A 22,869-nucleotide genomic window follows, 5' to 3' on the forward strand; every position below is an offset into this window, starting at 1 on the left:
GGCAAACAATCCCTGGTCTTATTGGATGATTTCTCAGTCTGGCCTCTTTCAGGTGGCAGTTGCCATGGTGTTTTAGAGGCAGAGGCAGGGAGTGAAGATCAAGGAGTGTCATTCAGATTGATTCTTGTCTGGTGTTTCTTTTCAGAGTTCATTCTGAAAGGATGGCAGGAATTGAAACACCCATAAGAGGATGGGTAGAACTTACTCTTTTTGCTTACCTTCATTTCTCCATATTACTCATGTTAAATAAAGGGAAACAGAATTTGTGAAGAGGACAAGAGAGTGGAAAAGGAAAGGGAGGTTTGTAAGCTAAGAGGGCCCTGAGCCTGTTGGGCAGTGGGAGAAGGCTAGAGTGGGGGCGGGGAGGAGTGTGTGTGTGTGTGTGTGTGTGTGTGTGTGTGTGTGTGTGTTTTCAAGGAAAACATTATAGGAACAATGTGTTAAAGTTCTGGGGATCCTGAAGTTGGTCATTTGAAAGAAAATCAATAAATCAACAAAGAATGGGGAATTAGGGACAAACAGCAAGGGTGAGGGAGCATGATGAGAAAGGCAAAGAAAGAAAGAAAGAAAGAAAGAAAGAAAGAAAGAAAGAAAGAAAGAAAGAAGGAAAGAAAGATAGGAAGGAAGGAAGGAAGGAAGGAAGGAAGGAAGGAAGGAAGGAAGGAAGGAAGGAAGACCAAGCCATGAGAAAGGAAAACAAATCAGAGTGATGAGAAAGAAAGAGTTAAGTCATAGAGGCAAATCTTTGAGGGAATAGACAGGGATGGGCAAACTTTTTGACTCGAGGGCCACAATGGGTTCTTAAACTGGACCAGAGGGCTGGAACAAAAGCATGGATGGAGTGTTTGTGTGAACTAATATAAATTCAAAGTAAATATCATTACATAAAAGGGTACGGTCTTTTTTTTTTTTTTAGTTTTATTCATTTCAAACGGGCCGGATCAGGCCCGCGGGCCGTAGTTTGCCCACGGCTGGATTAGGATATGGATTGAAGTATGTCAGAAAATATGAATAATTGATAACCTATAATAGAAACAGAGTTTTCAGGAGAAACCTTTAAGGAGAGGAACAAATGGACTCCCAAAGACTTTGGATCTGAAAAGGGCCATAGGGATCATTTCCAAATCTCTCACTTTTCAGATACGGAAACTAAGAACAACAGAGACCAAGTGACTTTTCAAAAGATTCTCTAGAACCATATCTTATCTCAAGGAATTGCTCTTTCTACTATACTTTGGAACTAAAGAAGAAACAAAGCAAGGATGAGTGAGAAGCCAAGCATAAGTAAACATTTAAAAAATAGATCTTAGCCCACTGCATCGATCTATGAACCAGGAGGTCACAGGATAGTTCAGAGTAAGGAGAGCTGATGGTGCAAATCAAAGCAAGCATCCATAAGGAGAACGAGGAGGAGCTGAAGATCTGACCACCCTGAAAGTCCAAAGAGGCTGGAATAGGATAGCAAATGAGTTAATGGAGAAAGGAGTCAAGAACTGGAAGGATTGCTATGAATATTGACTTTATGGGACTTGTGGGTTTGAGGTGAATGGCACCTGGCTTAAATATGGAAATTCAAAATGTATGATAAGGGCCATTGTGGAGAATTCTGTGCTTCACTGCAACTGAGTTTTTCTATGAGAATGGATGGCAATATAGTACTTACATTATTTAATAATCATATACTGTTTGATTCATTATTCTTTGTCTTAAAAATGCATTGTACACTCTCTTGACCCCATGATCACTTAATCTCATGGAATTTAATATGAGGTTCAGGAATTTACTATTCATGTTGTGGATGCTCTCTCTCTCTCTCTCTCTCTCTCTCTCTCTCTCTCTCTCTCCCTCTCTCCAAAGATAAGAATGGGGGGTCATTGGATTTAGAGCAAAAATTGAGGATGATGGAGGAGTGACTTTAAGGACCAAATTCTATTCTATGAGGTTTAGATCTTCTTTTGCCCTAGCTGGTTTAACAACCTCTGTCCCCATCTTTTGATCAAGAGATAAATGTTACCAGGGTATGTATGTGTTTCCAAAATATTAGGTGGAAGTCTAAAAGAAAAGAGGGTAAAAAGGGAGACTTGGGAGAAATAGGCCTGTTACTCAAGAACGGATACTCTTTCCATCACCTACCCCCTTCTTATACTGTAAAGCTCAGCCATCCTTCCGCACACACCATTTCTAAGGTTTCCATCTTTATTCAATCAGCTTGAAATTCTAGTATTAACTTTGTTTTCTTGAAATGGAAAAAGGAACACTTTCTCCCCCACTGGCCAAGGTACCTAAAATATAGCCTTAGAAAATGAGCTCAATACAACCACATTACCTAATTCAAAATCTTAGAAAACAAACAAGGAAGTGTCATGACTATTATAGTACTACTAGACGCCCGGTGCACAAAAATTTGTGCACTCGGGGGAAAGGGGGGGTCCCTCAGCCCGGCCTGTGCCCTCTTGCATTCTGGGACCCCTCGGGAGATAACGACCTGCTGGCTTAGGCCTGCTCCCAGGTGGCAGACGGCAGGCCCAATCCCTAGGTGCAGCCCCTGGTCAGGCTCAGAGCAGGGCCGATTGGGGAGTTAGGGCGCCGCCCCTGTCATGCACAGAGCAGGGCAGATCGGGAGGTTGCGATGCCACCCTCAGTCACGCTCAGGGTAGGGCCGATAGGGGGGTTGGGGCACCGCCCCCTGTCACACTCAAGGCAGGGTTGATGGGGAGGTTGCGGCGCCACCACCTGTCACGCACAGAGCAGGGCCAATCAGGGGGTTGGGGAGCTCCCCCTGTCACTCACAGAGTAGGGCCGATAGGGGAGTTGGGGCACCGCCCCCTGTCACACACAGAGCAGGGTGGATCAGGGGGTTGGGGGGCTGCCACTGTCACACACAGAGCAGGGCCCATGGGGAGCGGGCGGTTGGGGCGCCGCACCTTGTCACACACAGAGCAGGGCCTATCAGGGGGTTAGGGAGCTCCCCCTTATCAGGCACAGAGCAGGGCTGATCAGGGGGTTGGGGCGCCTTCCCCTGTCACGAACAGAGCAGGGCAGATAGGGAGGTTGTGGCCCCGCCCCCTGTCACACACAGAGCCACAGGGCGATCAGGGGGTTTGGGCGCTGCCCCCTGTCACGCTGATCCCGGTGCCGGGAGGCCTCTCAGCTCCGCTGATCCCGGTGCTGGGAGGCATATTACCCTTTTACTATATAGGATAGAGGCCTGGTGCATGGGTGGGGGCCGGCTGGTTTGCCCTGAAGGGTGTCCTGGATCAGGGTGGGGGTCCCCACTGGGGTGCCTGGCCAGCCTGGGTGAGGGGATGATGGCTGTTTGCAGCTGGTCACACACCATTCAGGGTGGGGGTTCCCACTGGGGTGCCTGGCCAGTCTGGGTGAGGGGCTGAGGGCTGTTTTCAGGCTGACTGAAGTTCCCAACCGCTCCTTTTTTTCTTTTTTTTTTGATTCTGGACCAGCTTTAGCTCTGAGGCTCCAGCTCTTAGGCCTCTGCTGCTGAAAGCAGGTATCTGGTTTGTTTCGGTTCTATAATCGAAACAATGTATAACTCCAGCTCTGAGATCCCGGCTCGCTGAAAGCAGGTTTCTGGGGTTTTGTTTAGCTTCTATATTTGTAACATAGTTGCTTAGAGTTGCAGCTCAGAGGCTGGCAGCGGCAGGCGGGGAACGTTGGAGTCCTCCGTCACTGAAGCAAGCAAGCCTCATGTTAGTTTCAAGCTGCCTGGCTGCCGGCCGCCATCTTGGCTGGCAGTTAATTTGCATATCTTGCTGATTAGCCAATGGGAAGGGTAGCAGTCGTATGCCAATTACCATGTTTCTCTTCTATTAGATATGACTAGAAGCCCATTGTGTGAAGATTCACTATGAAAGCCCTTCTAAATTTAAGACCTTTCAAAAATAAGAGCATTAAGCCCTGGCCAGTGTGGCACAGCATTGAAGCATGGGCCCATACACTGAAGGGTTGAGGGTTTGATTCCAGGTCAAGGGCGTGTACCTGGGTTGAGGGTTCTATCCCCTGCTCTGGTTGGGGGGGCCTTGGGGAGGCAACTGATGGATGTGTCTCTCTCACATTGATACCTCTCTCTCTCCTCCCTCCTTCTCTTCCACACTCTCTAAAGATCAGTGGGTGAGGATTAACATAAAAAAATAATTAAGAGCATTAAAATATATAATTTTCAAAATAAAAAGCACATATGTATAAAATCATAGTTTTTCCCCTCCACGACCTTATATTGAAAGTCCACTTGACAAGTAGACCTCATATGACACATATTTCCATTTTTAGTGGAAAAGTCATTGACTTGGATTCCAGTCAGACTCTTCCACTCCCTAGTTAAATTACCATAAGAAATGTCTTTACCTCTCCAGACCTGTTTCCCCATCTGCAATGATTAAGTTAGACCAGATGACTTTCTCATCCAGCTTTAACCTCTGTGCTTTTTCTTTCTTTTTTTATTAATATATTTTTTATTGATTAAGATATTACATATGTGTCCTTGTCCCCACGTTACCCTCTACCCCCCCCCCCCCCCCCCCGCTCATGCCCTCACCCCCCCGTTGTCCGTGTCCATTGGTTAGGCCTATATGCCTGCATGAAAGTCCTTTGGTTGATCTTTCCCCCTTGCCCCCACCCTCCCCTACCTTCCCTCCAAGGCCCGACAGTCCAATCAATGCCTCTCCGTCTCTGGATCAGTCCTTGTTCATCAGTTTATGTTGTTCATTATATTCCACAAATGAGTGAGATCCTGTGGTATTTATCCGCTCTCCAGTTCCATCCATGCTGTGGCAAATGGTAAGAGTTCCTTTTTCTTCTTCCTCTTCTTAAAGAACACCTTTCAGCATTTCATATAATGCTGGTTTGGTGGTGATGAACTCCTTTAGCTTTTTCTTATCCGTGAAGCTCTTTATCTGACCTTCCATTCTGAATGATAGCTTTGCTGGATAAAGTAATCTTGGTTGCAGGTTCTTGCTATTCATCTCTTTGAATATTTCTTGCCACTCTCTTCTGGCCTGCATGGTTTCTGTTGAGAAATCAGCTGACAGTCGAATGGGTACTCCCTTGTAGGTAACTGACTGTCTTTCTCTTGCTGCTTTTAAGATTCTCTCTTTATCTTTGCTCTTGGCATTTTAATTATGATGTGTCTTGGTGAGGTCCTCTTTGGATTCCTTTTGTTTGGGGTTCTCTGCGCTTCCTGGACTTGTAAGTCCATTTCTTTCACCGGGTAGGGGAAGTTTTCTGTCATTATTTCTTCAAAAAGGTTTTCAATATCTTGCCCTCTCTCTCCTTCTGGTACCCCTATAATTCTGATGTTGGTACGCTTGAAGTTGTCCCAGAGACTCCTTACACTATCTTCATATTTTTGGAATCTCTTTTCTTTTTTCTTTTTCGGTTGGGTCTTTTTTGTTTCTTCGTATTTCAAATCTTTGACTTGATTCTTGGGATCCTCTTGTCTGCTGTTGGATGTCTGTAAATTATTCTTTATTTCAGTCAGTGTATGCTTAATTTCTAGTTGGTCCTTTTTCATGTCCTCCATGGTCTCACTATACTTATTGAGGGACTCATTAAATTTATCGGCGGTTTCCATAAAATTCTTGAAAAACCTTATAAACGTGGCCTCGAACTCTATATCCAGTCGTTTGCTTTCCTCCGTTTCTGCCATTTGTGACCTGTTTCTTTGTCTCCGCATTTTGGCTGCTTCCCTGTGTTGATAGAGTGGCTTTGTGTGCTACGTGTCCTGTAGGGCCCAGTGGCTCAGCCTCCCCAGTTACCTGAGGTGGACACTCTTGGTGCACCCCCTTGTGGGCTTTGTGCACAGTCTTGTTGTAGCTATGCCTTGGTTGTTGTAGGATCACTGGGAGGAATTGACCTCCAGGCCAATTGGCAGTGAGAATCAGCTGTGTCTGCAGTGGGAGAACTTCTGTGCTGGAGACACCCTTCTGGGGCAAGACTAGCTTCAGTGGGGCTTTGGTGCTCACTGAGACTGCACCCTGAGTGTGTCCCTTATGGATCTGAGGAGTTGTGATCTGGATGGTCCCCCTCTGACCACTGGGCACAGTGGCTCTTGGATCTAAGGAGGTGCTAATTTAGCCTCTGCCTGAGGTTACACAGCAGGAACTACGAAGAGAACTGCAGATTCCCCTTCCTTTTTTTTGGAGTTTGGAAGTGCCCTGATGCTGCTCAGCTGTGTAGCAATGCAAGCCGCTGTGGGGCCTTGGGCCTTCTCTTGGAAGCTCTGGGTCTATCTGGCCCGGCTGCAGTTAGGTAATTACAGGTTGCAAATGGCCGGGGCATTCATATGCAAAAGCCTCTGCCACAGCCTGGGCGGGGTGGGGTCTCAAGGAATCAAAGGGCAGAGCAAGCAGCTATGGCGGAGCCTCAGCCCCGCCCTAAGGAGTCTCGAGTCCCAGTGTCCTGGCAATGGCTGCAAGCACCTCTGAGGGAAAGCCGCCCTCAAGCTCGCCCGCTGCCAGACAGACCAGTTTCTCCCCGTATGAGTTCTGGGTCTCCAGAGACTTCCCGGAACCGGATTTCAGAGCCGTCAGGAGCTTGGGTCTCCCCCGGGATTCAAAAAGACAGCCGCGTCCTCAGGTGCCAGACCCTTTCCGCGCACGCGCGGGCCCCCGTACCTCTGCACTCCACCTCCGCAGCTCCTCTGGCTCTCAGTGTGCTTTTTTTTCCTTCTAGTTGTAGAATTTACACTCAGCCAGCCTTCCTGAAGTTCTGGATGATGTCCGTTTTGTGTTTTTGATGTAATTTTCAATTGTTGTGGGAGGCAGCAATTTCCCGGTGTTTATCTATGCCGCCATCTTAGTTTCTCCTAACCTCTGTGCTTTTACATAGGGTCCTGCAATAATAAATTCATGGTAGCCAGTTTCCAAAGGCATTACTCAGGACAAAAGTCACCTAGAATCAGAGTTGAAAATCCCTGAGGAAGGAACGTACCAGAGACCAGTTTTGTGCTTGTATTGAAATATATGATAATTTCTTTGGTTAACTATCAGATGATGCAATTGGCCTGCATTAAGGGGTAGGTAGAAAAAAAATGCACTTAATAAAGAATCACACTCATGCTAATATTAGAGAGGGGACAAGAGAACTGACTCACTCTATACTCATTGAATGGAATGCCAGAGTGGGACTGACTACATTCTTTACATTGTTGTCTCTCCCTTTCTTCTGAATACTTTAATGTAATTATAATTTAATATGCATATTGGAACTTAATTTGAATTAAATTAATAAAATATTACAATCCATCAACAACCCTCAGGCCTGCTGATGATCTTTGTGACCTCTAGAAATAAGTCCAGTCAAAAACCAAAGCAGCTTACAAGTTCATGATTCTGTATCTCTGGATGGCAGAATCCCTCAGGATTTAAACCCAAGCCCAGGCCAGAGAAATCCTTTCCTTCCCTTGGACTTTAGGACCGAGCTAGATCTTCCAATTAGTCACAGTCTCAACAAACATTTATCAGATGCACCTCATATTTCATGCACTGGACCTGCATTTAGGAGGAAAGTAACATTAAAAAAATATATTTCTCAACATAAAAAAGTCACATTCAGCCCTAACTGGTTTGGCTCAGTGGATAGAGCGTGGGCCTTCGGACTGAAAGGTCCCAGGTTCGATTGCGGTCAAGGGCATGTACCTTGGTTGGGGGCACAGCCCCAGTAGGAGGTGTGAAGGAGGCAGCTGATCAATGTTTCTCTCTCATTGATGTTTCTAACTCTCTATTCCTCTCCTTTCCTCTGTGTGGAAAATCAATAAAATATATTTTAAAAAATCACATTCATGCTTATTATAAGGGAACTGAGATGCTGGGGTTATAAAGGTAAGACATAGACTCTGCCTCTCCTTGAGAAGAGGGATAATGTTGAAAATATATATATATATATATATATATATATATATATATATATATATATATATATCCTATCTAATAAAAGAGAAAGATGGTAATTGGCATACGACCGCTACCCTTCCCATTGGCTAATCAGGGCGATATGCAAATTAATCTCCAGCCAAGATGGCGGTTAACCGCCAACAAAGATGGCGGCTAATTTGCATACTGCAGGCAGGGCGGGACAGCGCCATCCCGCCTGCCCCGCTGCCATCCGGGCCTGCTATTTGCAACCCGGGTGGCAGGCGGCCCCTATGGGAACAGACCCAGGGCTGGCAGCGGGACCCCAGTGATCAGCCACTGGCCAGGCCCACAAACGGACCTCCCAACGGGATCCGGGGCTGAAAGCATGGATCTGCCACTGGCCACGCCCACAAAGGGCCCTCCAGGGGGATCCCCAGCCGACAGGTGCTAATGCACTGATTTGCCAAAACGCACACCCAGGCAGCCTTTGCCCTGCAGGAACTATGCAGCCCGGAGAGGGGAGTGGGGCTGCTGGGAGCAGGGCGGGAACTTCCGGGGGTTTGCGTCAGGCAGCTCAGAGCAGAGTGCGAACTATCCCCGCTGGCAGCTGCTTGCTCATTCACTTACTCGTTCATCATTCACTCATTCACTCACTCATTATTCACTCACTCAGCAAACCCACTCGGGTCCATGGCACCAGGCCAGGCACTGAAGTTGAAGCAGGATAAGACAGAGCTATGTCCTCAAGATGTTAGTAATTCAGTATGCAGCCAGGAGAGGGGCACCAGGCCTCTGGGAGCAGGGCAGGAACTTTCCTGTGTGGGCTTCAGGGAGCCAGGAGTGGGGCGGGAACTTCTGCCATGTTGCCTTGGCAACACGTTCCCTTCCCCTTAACTGCTTACTCATTCACTTACTTGCTCATTCATTCACTCATTCACTCACTCATTATTCACTCACTCAGCAAACCCTCTCAGGTCCATGGCACCAGGCCAGGCACTGAAGTTGAAGCAGGATAAGACAGAGCTATGTCCTGAAGATGTTAGTAATTCAGTAGAGCGAAGCAGGCACATGAACGAGGCAGTTGTACGCACAGATGCAGTGTACTGGGTTCTGTGAGGGCTGTAACTAACGCCGACTTTGTTCTCTTGGTAAAATGGGGCCTCGGGAGCCAGGCTGCCCCAAGCCTGTAGGCCTGTGCCTAGGCCAGGAGTGGCCGGGGTCCCGGAACATGACAGAGGGTGCAGGTCGGGCTGAGGGGTCTGGCCCTACTCCTCACCCTCACCCCTGAGTGCACAAATTTTTGTGCACAGGGCCTCTAGTGTATATATATATATATGAAAATTCCATAAAGGTATGCATAATGTTTCATGGGAATAAGGAATACTTGACTGATTGTCCACTTGACTGAGGCAGTAAATCTCTCCCTCCTTCCTTCCCTCCCTCCCTCCCTCCCTCCCTCCCTCCCTCCCTTCCTCTATTAAACAAGTGTCCATGGTTAGTTACTATATATAAAGCACTGTACTAGATGTCATAAATGCACAGAGAATAAAACCAGATCCTTCATGAAGAAGCGTTAATTTGATATAGAAGGTAAACAGGTAAGTAGGTAATCTTTATGGGCCACTTCTTTGTGACGGCCATCTGAGGTCTTTAATTACATTCTTTCTTAGAATAATCTTGTGAGATAGACATTATTATCCTCATTTTACCAGTTAGAAAGTTGAGGTTTAGAGAGGTAATTTACTGAGGATCATGCAGCTGTGAATTGTGCAACTGAAGCTCTCATACATTTATCTTAAAACAGTCTGTACTCTTAAGACTCTGTGGATTCTGGGATGTGAGTTTTGGGGTTTAAATCGTCTTCACCACTTATCGACTGCTTAATTTTGGTCATTTTGCTTAACTTCTCTGACAGAGATTTCCTCATATAAAAATGAGATTAATTGTATCTACTTCATAGGATTGTGATAGAGTTTTAGCACAACTCAGTTAAGGCATTTGGCCTAGTGCCTGACCAATTTTTTAAGTTCACTAGACTCTAAAATTTAGAATAAAAAACTGTAAGGAAGGCAGTGGAAGGTGACAAGCAATAAAAAGGCAAGGAAATAAATTAGATAATTATAGAGAGTGGTAATTAAACAAGGTAATGGAAGAGAAAGTGAGGCGGAAGGGTGGGGCTGGAGGGGGAGGGACTAAGAGGGAAGCCTTGATTCCATCTCCAGGTAGAAAGCTGTTCATATGTAGATCGACTGCAATCTGTGAATGGATACTGAGTGAACTGCTCCAAAGGACAGAAAAGCAAATGCTCTTAAAAACAAGGGCTATTAGTAATGCAAATATGAAAAACTTCTAATTTAAGCAGAACAACAACAACAAAACACCCTAATCAATCTTTGAGTTAGTCAATCTGTTAATGAAGACACATTTTTATGATTTTGATGACAGAAAAACAACAACAATTTTCTTTGTCTCTACTTTGTCTTATTGCAAGCTAGAACTAAGTAGGATGAGTCAAGGCCATCCTATTTTAGGGAACATTTATCCATCTATCCATTCATTCAACAAATATTTTACTGAGATCTTACTATCTTTTGCTATCTAGATTTACCAAATAAATCTTCTTTCCACCTATTTCAAATCCTGCTGTTTTTCACAACCAGTCTCTGGGCTCAGCCCCAAGCCTTGAGGGGCAATAAATGGATTCAGAGTTGCTACTCAAACACAGATCCCCATGGAAACCAAAGGACTAAGAAAACAATGAGAGGAAGAGGCAGCCACGGCCTGACCTTTCAGACTCACTCTCCAAATTCTTTTCGCTCTAGGGTATGAAGGCACGCATTTACTTGTGTAACTAGTGGAAGTAAAGAACCTGACCCCCTCCACCCCTCCAAATTTCTTAACCTCTCTTTTCTTTGATAGTAAGTGAAGAGCAGGGTAACATCTCCACCTGGTGGTTGTAATACTAAATTACCACCAAGAAGAGCTATTAATGAGTGAGAGCCTGCAATGCAGGCTATTAAGTAGCTGCAGAAGAAAGAGGGTGAAAGATGTAACATTCAGGAACCACTCCTAGGAAAGTGTTTAGTTGTGATGTATTTAATACTTGTCTTTTCTCACATATATTTTTAAAGTACTTAAATATTGTTTTATGTTGATGGCTCAGGTTTTTTTTGTTTTGTTTGTTTTGCATCCTATCCAAATATGGATACATGAGGTTGTCTCCTATTTCCTAACTTCATAGTAAATATTTCCTACCTGAATGTCTTGCTGTCACCACAAACTCAGCATAATTCTGAAGCTGGATGATGTTCTTCTCTTCCTTTCCCTTCTAGAGGCAGCCTTTGGTAGCTTACAAAGGGAAACCAGAAGACTTATTCCACTGCCATTTTGATGTATTCCAGAGTTGAAGTGCTAACATTCTATCTCTCCCATCATAGGAACAGAAGCCAGGCTGTGGCAGGCATGGTATTGCTGCCCTTGTGTGGTAGGCAGTTAGACAGACACGAGCAGAGCGAAGACGATGGGCCAGGTACAGAAGGTCATCAAGGTGGGAAGCCCCAGGTGCCTAGCAAAGGACAATTGTAGGGTGGGACCTCCTCCCCAGGGTGGCCTTTCCTCCCCTAGTATATCACTGGTCATGTTGTTTGAACTCCCTGACCTTTCTCCCTAGAGTTAACATCTAGGCTTCAGTTGTATTTCAGTTCCAGGTCCAAAGAAGCAGCAAAACCAGACCAGTGACCTCAGGGCTGACCTCAGGACCAGCTGCATTGGGTAATGACCCCCTGCCCTGGCACTGACCAGTCAATTATTCAGTGGAGACCTAGATCCTGAAAATGTTAGGGGCAGAATTGAATATTGGGGACCAGCTACAATGATAAGAAATATTAATCATGCTCTGTTAACCATGATGATTCTGTTCTGATTAGAGAAAGCACATTCCTTTTTTTTTTTTTTTTCAAGAGAAACACCAAAAATGCTTTATTCAATGTAATGTCCATCGCTAGCTACACATTCCCCCCATCTTACAGGTAATTTGTGGATCCGTCCCAATAGAACTTTTCTTCTTTTGAGGCAAACCATTCAGAGACCCAATTTTCCACTTCTTCGTACATTTTGAAGTGCTGCTCAGAAAGTGCGTGTGCCATCGATCTGAACAAGTGGTAATCTGAAGGGGCAAGGTCTGGTGAATACGGTGGGTGGGTTAATACTTCCCAGGCAAGATCTTTTAATGTGTCTTTAACTGGTTTTGAAGTGTGTGATGGTGCGTTATCATGAAGCAAAATTACTTTGCCGTGTCTTCTGGCACATTCTGGTCATTTTATGATCAAAGCGTGGTTAAAATTTGATTATTTGTTGTCGGTAGCGATCAGTATTAACAGTTTCACCTGGTTTTAGAAGCTCATAATACTTATAGTGAGAGAAGTCCCTGCCCCTGGTCCCTGATTGGTTCATTTATAAGCAAATGAGGACTCAAAATTCTTAGTTTGGTTCAAATAGCACCGTCCTGATTGGTCATAATGGATCCACTGGTCAGTGAAGATGCAAAGAAGATAGAGCCGCACAGTGCCCATTGGATGGGGAAAGTTTCAGGCTTAATGATTGAAATGTGATTCCAGGACCTCTTTATATAAGGGCTGGCTCAGATGGCAGGAACACAGTGTAAGCAGGTGTGGGGAGCCGATATAGGGTTAAGCCTGGACTGACCTGTTGGCAAAGTCACAAACAAGTCCCAGCTTAGAGGGCACAGTCCTCTTAGCATAATTAGGCTTGACCTTATGATGCTCCCTAGATCTTACCTGGGAAGCTAATGGGCTGAGGGAGGGGCAACAAGAACAAAAACAAGTGAAACTCACAAGAACAGTGTAAACAAGTGAAACTCACAAGAACAGTGTAACTTTGGTAACCACTACCTTGTTTACCTCTGACTATAAAATAAAGGCTCAGCTTGCCTCGGGATCTTTCTCTGTGGCCTCAGCCAGGCACAGAAAGATCCATCGAGACTAAAGAGAGCTAGAGAGTTCTGAACGCTGTCTCCATGTAGAACATTCTTCGCCGACTCCGTCCACACCTTTGGGAACCCCTGGACCACTGGGCCTGGACCCCGGCAGGCAGGCAGGCAGTGCAGGAGGCAGGCAGTTCAACATGGCTTCTTCCTGAAGCATGATGTGCATGAGAGGCTTTGTTTAGCAATGGCTGCTAGGTTTTCTTTTCAAATTTGGATCCGATTAACCACGAAGAGTATTTCTTAGTAGATACTTTCTTTCTCGGGGTCCACCATCTCAGTAAAAGAGCTTGTCAACTAGGCTAGAGGGTTCCTCTTAGGAAGCTGGTAGTCAACCCCATCCCCTTCTCATAACTACATGTTCTGGCCAAGGGCCCATGATGGGATTCTGGGGCTTATCACAGGCAGGAGGCATAAGACAAGATCCACATTATCTTCAGAGCTGAGTACTTTCTTCTGTGATTCTTGTAAATTGCAGTTGCCTCGTCTCCCCCTAATTTTGTGTATAAATAGGATGAAAAAACAACCAACCCACCATACTCAACATGTTGCTAATTGCTCGTTTTTAACTTTTTTTCTGAAATTCTGTTCCCCCAGCCTTTATTTAGGTTTCTTGGTCTTTTCTGGATCTTTTCCAAAGTCTTTAAAAAAATATGTTTTACTTTTTAGACCAGTTTTAGATTTACAGTAACATTGAGCATTGCAGAGATTTCCAATATAACCCTGTCTCCACTTAAAGACTCCCCATTATCAACATTTCCACTGTGCATTTGCTATAATTGATGAATCCACATTGACACAGTACCCTCTGAACTAGTGGAGAAGGGAAACCTGAACTATAATTGACAATTACCTGGAGGCTCAGTGTGGACAAATCTGAGAGAAAAACTCCAGGAGATCTAGTCATGGGGGGGCTCCCAGGATTTTGTGTTTTATTTCCAGGAGCTCTACCTTGGTCTGGAAAAGTGAGAAAAATCCCCTCTTGCTTGCAGGAGGAGAAAAAAATGAAACCATTTTGAAATACGCCAGAGCATTCTCTTTGTTACAAGTTTTACCTTCAGGGGAAATGATTTAATCAGAGCCTAACCTGCTGGAGTATTATCTGAATCTAACTGACCTGGGAGAAGGAAAATACTCAACTCCAGCCCCCTCTAGCCATCCCTGGTCGGGAGGAGGGACTGAGAAGCACATATACAGTCCAGGCTGAGTAAAACACTGAGACCTAATTATAAAATCATAGAATGCTTTCCCTCCCCCACCCTGTTACTAAAGGCGTACTTACAGTAGTTCTTTTATCAAACATATCATGCCAAATTATCAATAAAAAGGTAGAAGACACACTAAAAGGCAAAACAAAACAAAAAATGAAAAAATAAATCCCTCAAACAAAACAAAATGAAAAACACTTTGAAGAGACAGAGCAAGCATCAAAATAAGACTCAGTTATGGCAGTGAGGTTGAAATGATCAGACCAGGAATTTAAAACAACCATGATTACCATGCTAAGAGTTCTAGTGGATAAGCAGACAACATACAAGAACAGATGGATGATTTAAGCAGAGAGAAGAAAATTCTAAGAAAAAAACAAAAAGAAATGCTAGACATAAAAATACTACGATAGAAATAAAGACTGCCTTTGGTGGCCTTTAGTAGACTGGAAGCAGCTGAAGAAAGAACCTCTGAGCTTGAGGATATTGCAATAAAAACCTCAAAAACTAAAATGCAAACAAAAGACTGGGAGAAAAAAACCAGAATAGGATATCCAAGAAATATGAAACAAGAAGTATAACAAATGTTTAATAAAAAAAGAAAGAATATGATGCCTTTGATCTAAAAGAGATTAATTTCTACTATGGCCATAGTATGTATCTATATTACAAAATCATTATAAAGGGAAATTAAATGTAGTAAATCACAATGAGTTAAATGAAAATACTCTTTCTGGTGGAGATTACTTATGAGCTAACTGATCATAACGAGCGTGCATGAGCCCTGGCTGTTATGGATCAGTGGTTAGAGCGTTGGCCCTCCCACTGAAGGTGTGCTGATTCAATTCCCGGTCAAAGGCATTTACCTGGATTGCAGGTTTGCTCCCTAGAGCACATGCAGGAGGCAACCAATCAGTGTGCCTCTCTCACATCAGTGTTTTGCTCTTCTCTGTCCTCCTTCCCTCCTTCCCTTTCACTCTCTAAAAATCAATGGGAAAAAAATTATTGAATGAGGATTATTAACAACAAAATATAATAAGGAGCTTGCATGAAAGTTTGACTCTGTATTCTGAATTTATAAACAGGTAAAAAATGTCAGCCTTATAAAATTATAGGTTATAAGCACAACTCTGAAGCTGAAAATTCTAGAAACAGGGCATATTTAGTAAAATTCATCCTGGAGTTGTAAAAGCCAATAAAAATGTTTTTTATTATTTTAAAAATATGTTTTTATTGCCCAGTCAGCATGGCTTCTTTGGTTGAACGTTGACCTATGAACCAAGAGGTCATGGTTTGATTCTCCGTCAGAGCACATGCTTGGGTTGGGGGCTCAATTTCTAATAGGGGGCATGCAGGAGGCAGATGATCAATGATTCTCTCCCATCATTGATGTTTCTATCTCTCTCCCTCTCCCTTTCTCTCTGGGATCAATAAACATATGTCTTAAAAAATGTTTTTATTGCCCTAGCTGGTTCAGCTCAATGGATAGAGCGTCGGCCTGCAGACTCAAAGGTCCCAGGTTTGATTCCAGTCAAGGGCACGTACCTCGGTTGTAGGTTCTCACATTGATGTTTGTCTCTCTGTCCCTCCCCCTCACTTCCATTCTCTCTCTAAAAATAAAAAAACAAAACCAATGGAAAAATATCCTCAGGTGAGGATAGCAAAAGAAACAAAAAAACCCCAATTATGTTTTTATTAATTTTAGAAAGAGAGAAAGGGAAAGGGAAAGAGAGCGAAACATCAGTGTGAGAATAAAATATCAGTCAGCTGTCTCCTGCATGCCACCCACCTGGGATCAAGCCCGGAACCCGGGCATGCGCCCTGACTGGGAATTGAACTGACAACCTTTTGGTGCATGGGACAATGCTTAACCAAATGAGGCACACTGGCCAGGACCAAGTCAATGAAATTATTAAAACTTGTTTGTTTTTCTTCAAAACTTAATTTTTTTAATTGAATTTAGAAGGGTAACACTGATTAATAAAATTATAGATATTTCAAGTGTACAATACATCATCTGTATATTATCTGTATGTTCAGCATCCAAAGTCAGGTCTCCTTTCATCACCATTTATCTGCCCTTTTCCCTTGTTGGGTCCGAGCTTCTCTGCTAGGGACGGGACCTCCTTGGATGCTGGGAACTGGAAAAAGACATGAGTAGCCTCAGGTAGATGGAATATGCTTTATTGCAAACATAGCAGCCAGCCACTGGCTGTTCAGTAGCACCTTATATACTAGCTCAAACAAAAGAGGCTTCTTGCCAATTAGTGGCATCGGTGTTACACGGAACAGGTGGGCTATATAAGAATGCACCTGCGCAGTGGGTGTACTGATACTGCTGAGTCATTGCCTTTGTGCATGCGTATAGCAAATGGGCCTTTAACATCCGGCATACTCTGGTCAGGGCCCCCACAACCCGATTCTACCTTTCCCCACCCACCCTACTTTCCCTCTTGTAGTCACCACACTGTTGTCTGAGTCTATGATTTTGTTTTAACTCCTTCACCTTTTTCACCTAGCCCCCCAACTTTCCTCGTCTCTGACAGGTATCAGTCTGTTTTCTGTATCTATGAGTCTGTCTCCATTTTGTTTGTATATTTTATTCATGAAATTCCACATATAAATGAAATCATATGGTATTTGTCTTCCTCTGACCAGCTTATTTCACTTAGTTTAATACTCTCCAGGTCCATCCATGCTGCTGTAAAAGGTAAGATTTCCTCCTTTTTTTATGGCTGAGTAGTATTCCATTGTGTGAATGTACCACAGCTTTTTTATCCACTCATCCACTGATGGGCACTTGGGCTGCTTCTAAGTCTTGACTAGCCTATATAATAAAAGCCTAATATGCAAATCAACTGAATATTGGAACGACCAGTCGCTATGACACGCACTGACCACCAGGGGTGGGAGCTGCCCCCAGCCCACAGGCCCAAGGCTAGCCAAGGTGGGTGCCAGTGGCCGCCCCCCCCCCATCTCCCTGACTGTCACCCTGCAGAGGGAGGCGACTGGTGGTGGCAGCGAGGGCTGGGACTGGTGAGTGGGCGGTGCCAGGCTGGCCAAGGCGGGTGCCAGCGGGGACCCCCGATCGCCCTGGTGGTTGCCCCACAGATCAGCCCTGATTGCCAGCCAGGCCTAGGGAACCCACCCATGCATGAATTTTGTGCACCGGGACTATAGTTGTAAATAATACTGCTATGAACATAGGGGTGCATATATTCTTTCAAATTAGTGTTTCAGGTTTCTTTGGATATATTCCCAGAAATGGAATTGCTAAGTTATAAGGCAGTTCCACTTTTAATTTTCTGAGTTTGAATATGTTCTTACATTAACACAGAATATGTGCTTCTGATGTGGGTTCTCCCAAAGGACCAGTCTGGCTTCTCTGAGGGCCACAACTTCACGTTGACAGACCCAAAGCAAAGGTCTCTGGCAAGTACAAATGTTATTGTGACGTGATAATGAAGGTTGAGGGCTGGCTACCTAGAAGAGCTGCAAGAAGAGCAAATGTGTTCCCTGACACAGGTGGCCGGTGTTGGGTCCAACTGTGAGGTATGTGTGGAAGCCTGACTTTTACAGCTGTCAACTCATCATCGTCAAAGTCACTCAATGTAATCTCTACCCAGAGGTCTTGCCACACACACACTGTTACTACCATGGCATTAGCTCCTGGAGGAACGTGAGGGTGGCCTGTGCGGGGAAATAGTCTCCACAATTTGCTTGGAGGAATAGCCTCCGCATCACCTCATCAAGGGTGACTGTGGTTCTGTCCCACCCCACCCACCCATTCCCACCCTGAGGTCCTGCTCTGTCCCCTACAGTGAAGTGCTTTGTGTCCCCTACAGTGAAGCCCCTAACAATGTGCTGACATAGTAATGGCAGAGGCAGAGGGGAGATACGCTTTCATCAGCTCCCTTTGGGATCTTTTAGTGCTTGCCTTGTCTAATCGCCTTGTCTTGCCTGGAATAAAGATAGAAATGAACAAAACAAAAATAAAAATGTTACAAGAAAATTGAGGATACGAGAAAATCTTGGTGTGGGGAGTGAGCTTCTTAAGCAAGCCAAGAGCTCAGGATCCATAAAAAAAAGATTAGTGCACAAAAATAAAATTTTTTAAATAAAAAGACAGAATAAACACAAGTAAATGATACAGTTGGAAGAAAATATTTGTATTCATATAATCAACAGATGATTTTTTATAATATACAAAAATATTTTACGAATTGATAGGGAAAAATTAACAACTCAATAAAATACAGACAACTATTATAAACAGATAAATGATAGAAGAGGAATTCTGAATGATAAATAAATAAATCTAATAAAAGTTCCCAATTTCTCTGCTCTGGCCAGTGTTGTGGGCTCGATCCCTAATATGGGGCGTGCAAGAGACAGCTGATCAATGATTCTCTCTTATCATTGATGTTTCTCTCTCTCTCTCCATCTCTTTTCCTAGCTGAAATCAATAAAAATTTATTTTAAAAAAACTTGAAAAAAAAAGAGGAAGCATAGGTTATTCTACGAGCTCTTGACCAATGTCAGCCTAGAGACTAAAAAGCCTATAGGATTTCTTTGTTAAGCCATTTCTCTGGATGTCTAAGTGTGCCAGATTTTGCTATTTTCTGAGTGGCTTTAATCTCACTCTCTATTTTTGGAGCAGCTGAGGTTTTTTAACTCTAAGGGATGCTAAAAAGTAGTATTTTATTTTATTTATTTATTTTTAAAAATAATTTTATTGATTTTTCTACAGAGAGGAAGGGAGAGGGACAGAGAGTTAGAAACATCTATGGGAGAGAAATATCGATCAGCTGCCTCCTGCACACCCCTCACTGGTGATGTGCCCGCAACCAAGGCACATGCCCCTGACCGGAATCGAACCTGGGACCCTTCAGTCCCCAGGCCGAAGCTCCATCCACTGAGCCAAATCGGTTAGGGCTTATTTTATTTTTTTAAAAAAATATATTTTATTGATTTTTTACAGAGAGGAAAGGAGAGGGATAGAGAGAAACGTCGGTGAGAGACAAACATCGATCAGCTGCCTCCTGCACCCCCCCCCCCCCACTGGGGATGTGCTGGCAACCAAGGCACATGCCCTTGACCAGAATCCAACCTGGGACCCTTGAGTCCACAGGCCGACGTTCTATCCACTGAGCCAAACCGGTTAGGGCTAGAAAGTAGTATTTTACCTTAAACTGTGTTTGATATTGATGTATTGATATTATATGGCTACATAAAAGAGAAAAAGCAAGAAGAAGCAGCAAAACTCACTGATATCTAAACATTAGAAAAAATTGTAAATGCGAAGGTTTCCCCAGTGGGGGACAGAAACTTTCAAACCTGACTCTAAGTTCTACAGCCTCCTAGCATTCTCTTCAAGGCCAGCTTCACCTCTTGGTTCCGCAGAGTGTAGATGATGGGGTTGACAAAAGGAGTGATGGCTGTGGGGAACAGGGCAGCTGCCCCATCCAGGGGGCTGTTGGCTTCAGGCCTCAGGTAGATGAAGGCACAAGGCACATAGTACACGGTTACCACAGTTACATGGGCTCCACAGGTGGAAAAGGCCCGGCGCCGCCCATCAGCTGTACGGATTCTCAGGATGGCCTGAATGATCCGTGTGTAGGAGAGGAGAATCAGGGAGAAGCAACTGGCAACCACCACCCCAATGTCCACAAGGGTCACCAGCTTGTTGACTGTTGTATCAGCACAGGCCAGCCTCAAAACTGCAGGGATGTCACAGAAGAAGTACTCTACCTGATTAGGCCCACAGTAAGGTAGACGGAAGGTTAGGATGGCCTGGAGAGCCCCATGGATGGATCCTGCCACCCAAGCTCCAGCCACAAGTAATGTACTCAGCTTAGCATTCATGAGCACAGGGTAGTGCAGGGGCCGGCAGATTGCCAGGTACCTGTCGTAGGCCATCAGGGTGTAGAGGAAGCACTGGGTGCTGCCCAGGAAGTGATAGAAATAGAGTTGAGTGACACAGCCACCAAATGAGATGGGTGTGATGACTAAAGTGAAGTTCATCATGAAGCGGGGAACAATGATGGTGGAGATGGCCATGTCAACGACGGAAAGAACACCAAGAAAGATGTACATGGGATGGGCGTGGAGTTGCACATCTACCCAGACAGTGATTAGAATAAGCAGGTTCCCCAGCTGAGTCAGGATGTAGATCAGCAAAAAGAACACAAAAAGAAACATCCTTAGCCTGAGTGGATAGGGAATTCCTGTCAGGATGAACTCAGTCAGCAATGTGCTGTTGACTCTTTCCATCTTCTGGAGAATTCTTACCTACAGAATGGACAAAACAGGACTTAGCATGGGGGTAAGAGGAAAGTGAGGAGGAACTAGAGAAAGAGATTGTAAAAATTGGGACAGTGGCAGAGAAGTTTCTCTCATGTGGAGAGATGACAAGTAGGGAAAAGTGTGTTCTGTGACAGGGGTTGGCCTGTTTTGTAAGGAAAGTTTTAATGGAACACAGCCATGCTCATTTACATATGTATTATCTGCAGCTGCTTTAGTGCTAGGATGGCAATGTGGTCATTGTGTTTGTCCTGCAAACCCTAAAATATTCACTCTCTGGACGTTTATAGAAAATGTTTGTGCTTAGAAGTTTGTACCTAGAGAACTTTTGCCAAAGATTAAGGATTTACTGGAAATGACACGTGTGGGAAAGGATTCAGTAGAACCTCAGTTCTGGAACTTAATACAGTCCGGAAGGCTGTTCAAGAAGCGATTTGTTCAAAACCCGAATCATTTTTTCCCCATTAGAAATCATGTAAATTTGAATTATTCTGTTCCAGACCCACAAATGATTCCCTGTTTTAACTTTTCTGATATATAGTACATGTCTAATGTACTGTTTAATCTATAAATAAACACTTTTTTCCTTCAATTTATCAAACCACTCCTTACTAGCCTTATAGGAGTCACTTTAAACACTGTTCCAGGGATGTCTTTCAGCATCTTTGCTTTTTCACATATCATTGCCTTTGAAATGCTATCACAAGCTAATTGCTTTTCATTCATCCAAATTAGCAACACTTTCTCTACCTCTACAATTGCCTGTGACTTATGTTTTGTGAGCACTTTCACACCCTTGGCAACATTAGCACTCTTGACGGCCTCTTTATGTTTTAAAATCGTCCTAATCATTGACTTTGCCAGCAACAAAAGCATGCTTTCCTTTGTTGCCTTAGGGATGCTGTTTGTCATGCTGAGGTATCAACATAAAGTGTTGCTGGCTGGAGAACTAAGTGTTGTTGGGTTTTTTTCTTGACAAACAGACACTTTTCCCCTTGAATAACTTGGTCTAGAGAACCTGTTTGCGATGGAAGTTCTCAGTTTGAGAACTGAGGTTTGACTGTATTTGTTTTGTTAGAATTCTGCCCGTTCAGAAACTTCCAGAGGCCACTGCCTCATTCTTATCTCTGCCAGGATGTAAGCTTATATGGAGTGGGGAATATGCAGAAAGGCAATGAAAAATTCTCTTTCCTTCTTTGTAGTAGACAGAACAGAATGGAACTTTGATTAAATGGCTGGTTGTGTGTGACAGTGCTTGATGCTGTGTAAGTCTACTCTCCCTGTTCTTCATCATTAAAGGAAAATAATGGCCATGAAGCTGTGAGCATATAAGTGAAGTTGTGGTTGGTGCTTGATGCTATGTATTTTGATTCCTTTGTATCTAATATTTGTGTCTTGGAACATGGAGAAGGAAGAGAGAAGAGGAGGAAGCAAAGAGGGATGGTCACAGGGAGAAGTCAGGCGCCTGCTCTGGTCGAGCAAACCAGAAAAGGTCAGATGTTAAACTCTGCAGGTTTATGGTAGAAGCTTGATTTGGTCTCCCTACAGAATCAGGCATTGGGAAATCAATTCACACTGTTCAAATACCTGAGAGAATGACTTGTAAACCAAACAACCCATTTGTTAATCTGTAGTGGGAGAGCTCACTCCCATGACTGAAACGGTATGTCTACTACTCCGGGCAACCACTTATTAATATCGAGGTCCCTGGAAAACAAATTAGGAACCAGAAGTATTTTTCTGAGTTTTGAAACAGATCAAAGGGAATTTGATGGAGCACACAATTCAGGCTTCAATAGTTTCAGTGAATTACACCTGGTAAATCACAAGTATCTTTGTATTTCACTCTTTCCTTCAGGTACAATATCTTTTTCTTCTGGGCAGTAGTGAGGATATGTTCACAAGGCTTTACTCTAATTATTCTCTTTCTGAGTCTGTATCTCTTTTAGATTGCCTTTATTATTTCCAAAGGCTTTCTTCTTTTCAGCACATTTCTCAACTTTTTAGAGTTCCTAAATTATCTTTTCCTTATTTATTTTTTGTACTGTTTTCTTATTTGCTTTAGGGAACACTCTCTCTGTTCTCTGAATTACTCTCTAGGAACAATGACTACTTTTGGGAAATTTCCTGTAGCTAGGGAGATCCAGTCCACATGTAGTGTGCTGATTCGTCTCTGTGTGTGTGTGTGTGTTTTAAATACATGTAAAAGATTTATTAACATGAGAATGAGAAAACTAGTTAGAATATAAAGTTTCCAAGAGCATTTGAAGAATAGGGTATTTATAGACATTAAAAAAAAAGCCTATTGGCATAAGGTTGCTAGATTAATATGAACCTGGTTACAGTGCAATGAAAGTATGGCTTTGGAGATAAATTTTCTACCAAAAAGAAATCTACAAAGTTAACATGCTACTTCATAGAACCTGAACTTAAAATGTTTATAAAATTAATTTTTTATATTGAGGTATAATTGATATATAACATTATATTA

General features: G+C 43.7%; 1 protein-coding gene across 1 annotated transcript; it reads right to left on the bottom strand.

Annotated features, from left to right (window-relative positions):
* Nucleotides 1-19,418: 19,418 nt before the first annotated feature.
* On the bottom strand, nucleotides 19,419-20,348 carry LOC132223927 (olfactory receptor 10G3). Its single transcript, XM_059678985.1, has one exon. The coding sequence runs from the start codon at nucleotides 20,346-20,348 to the stop codon at nucleotides 19,419-19,421; it is 930 nt and encodes a 309-aa protein (XP_059534968.1).
* Nucleotides 20,349-22,869: the final 2,521 nt, after the last annotated feature.

The sequence above is a fragment of the Myotis daubentonii genome, chromosome 1, assembly GCF_963259705.1.
Source record: "Myotis daubentonii chromosome 1, mMyoDau2.1, whole genome shotgun sequence".
NCBI classification, from domain to species: domain Eukaryota; kingdom Metazoa; phylum Chordata; class Mammalia; order Chiroptera; family Vespertilionidae; genus Myotis; species Myotis daubentonii.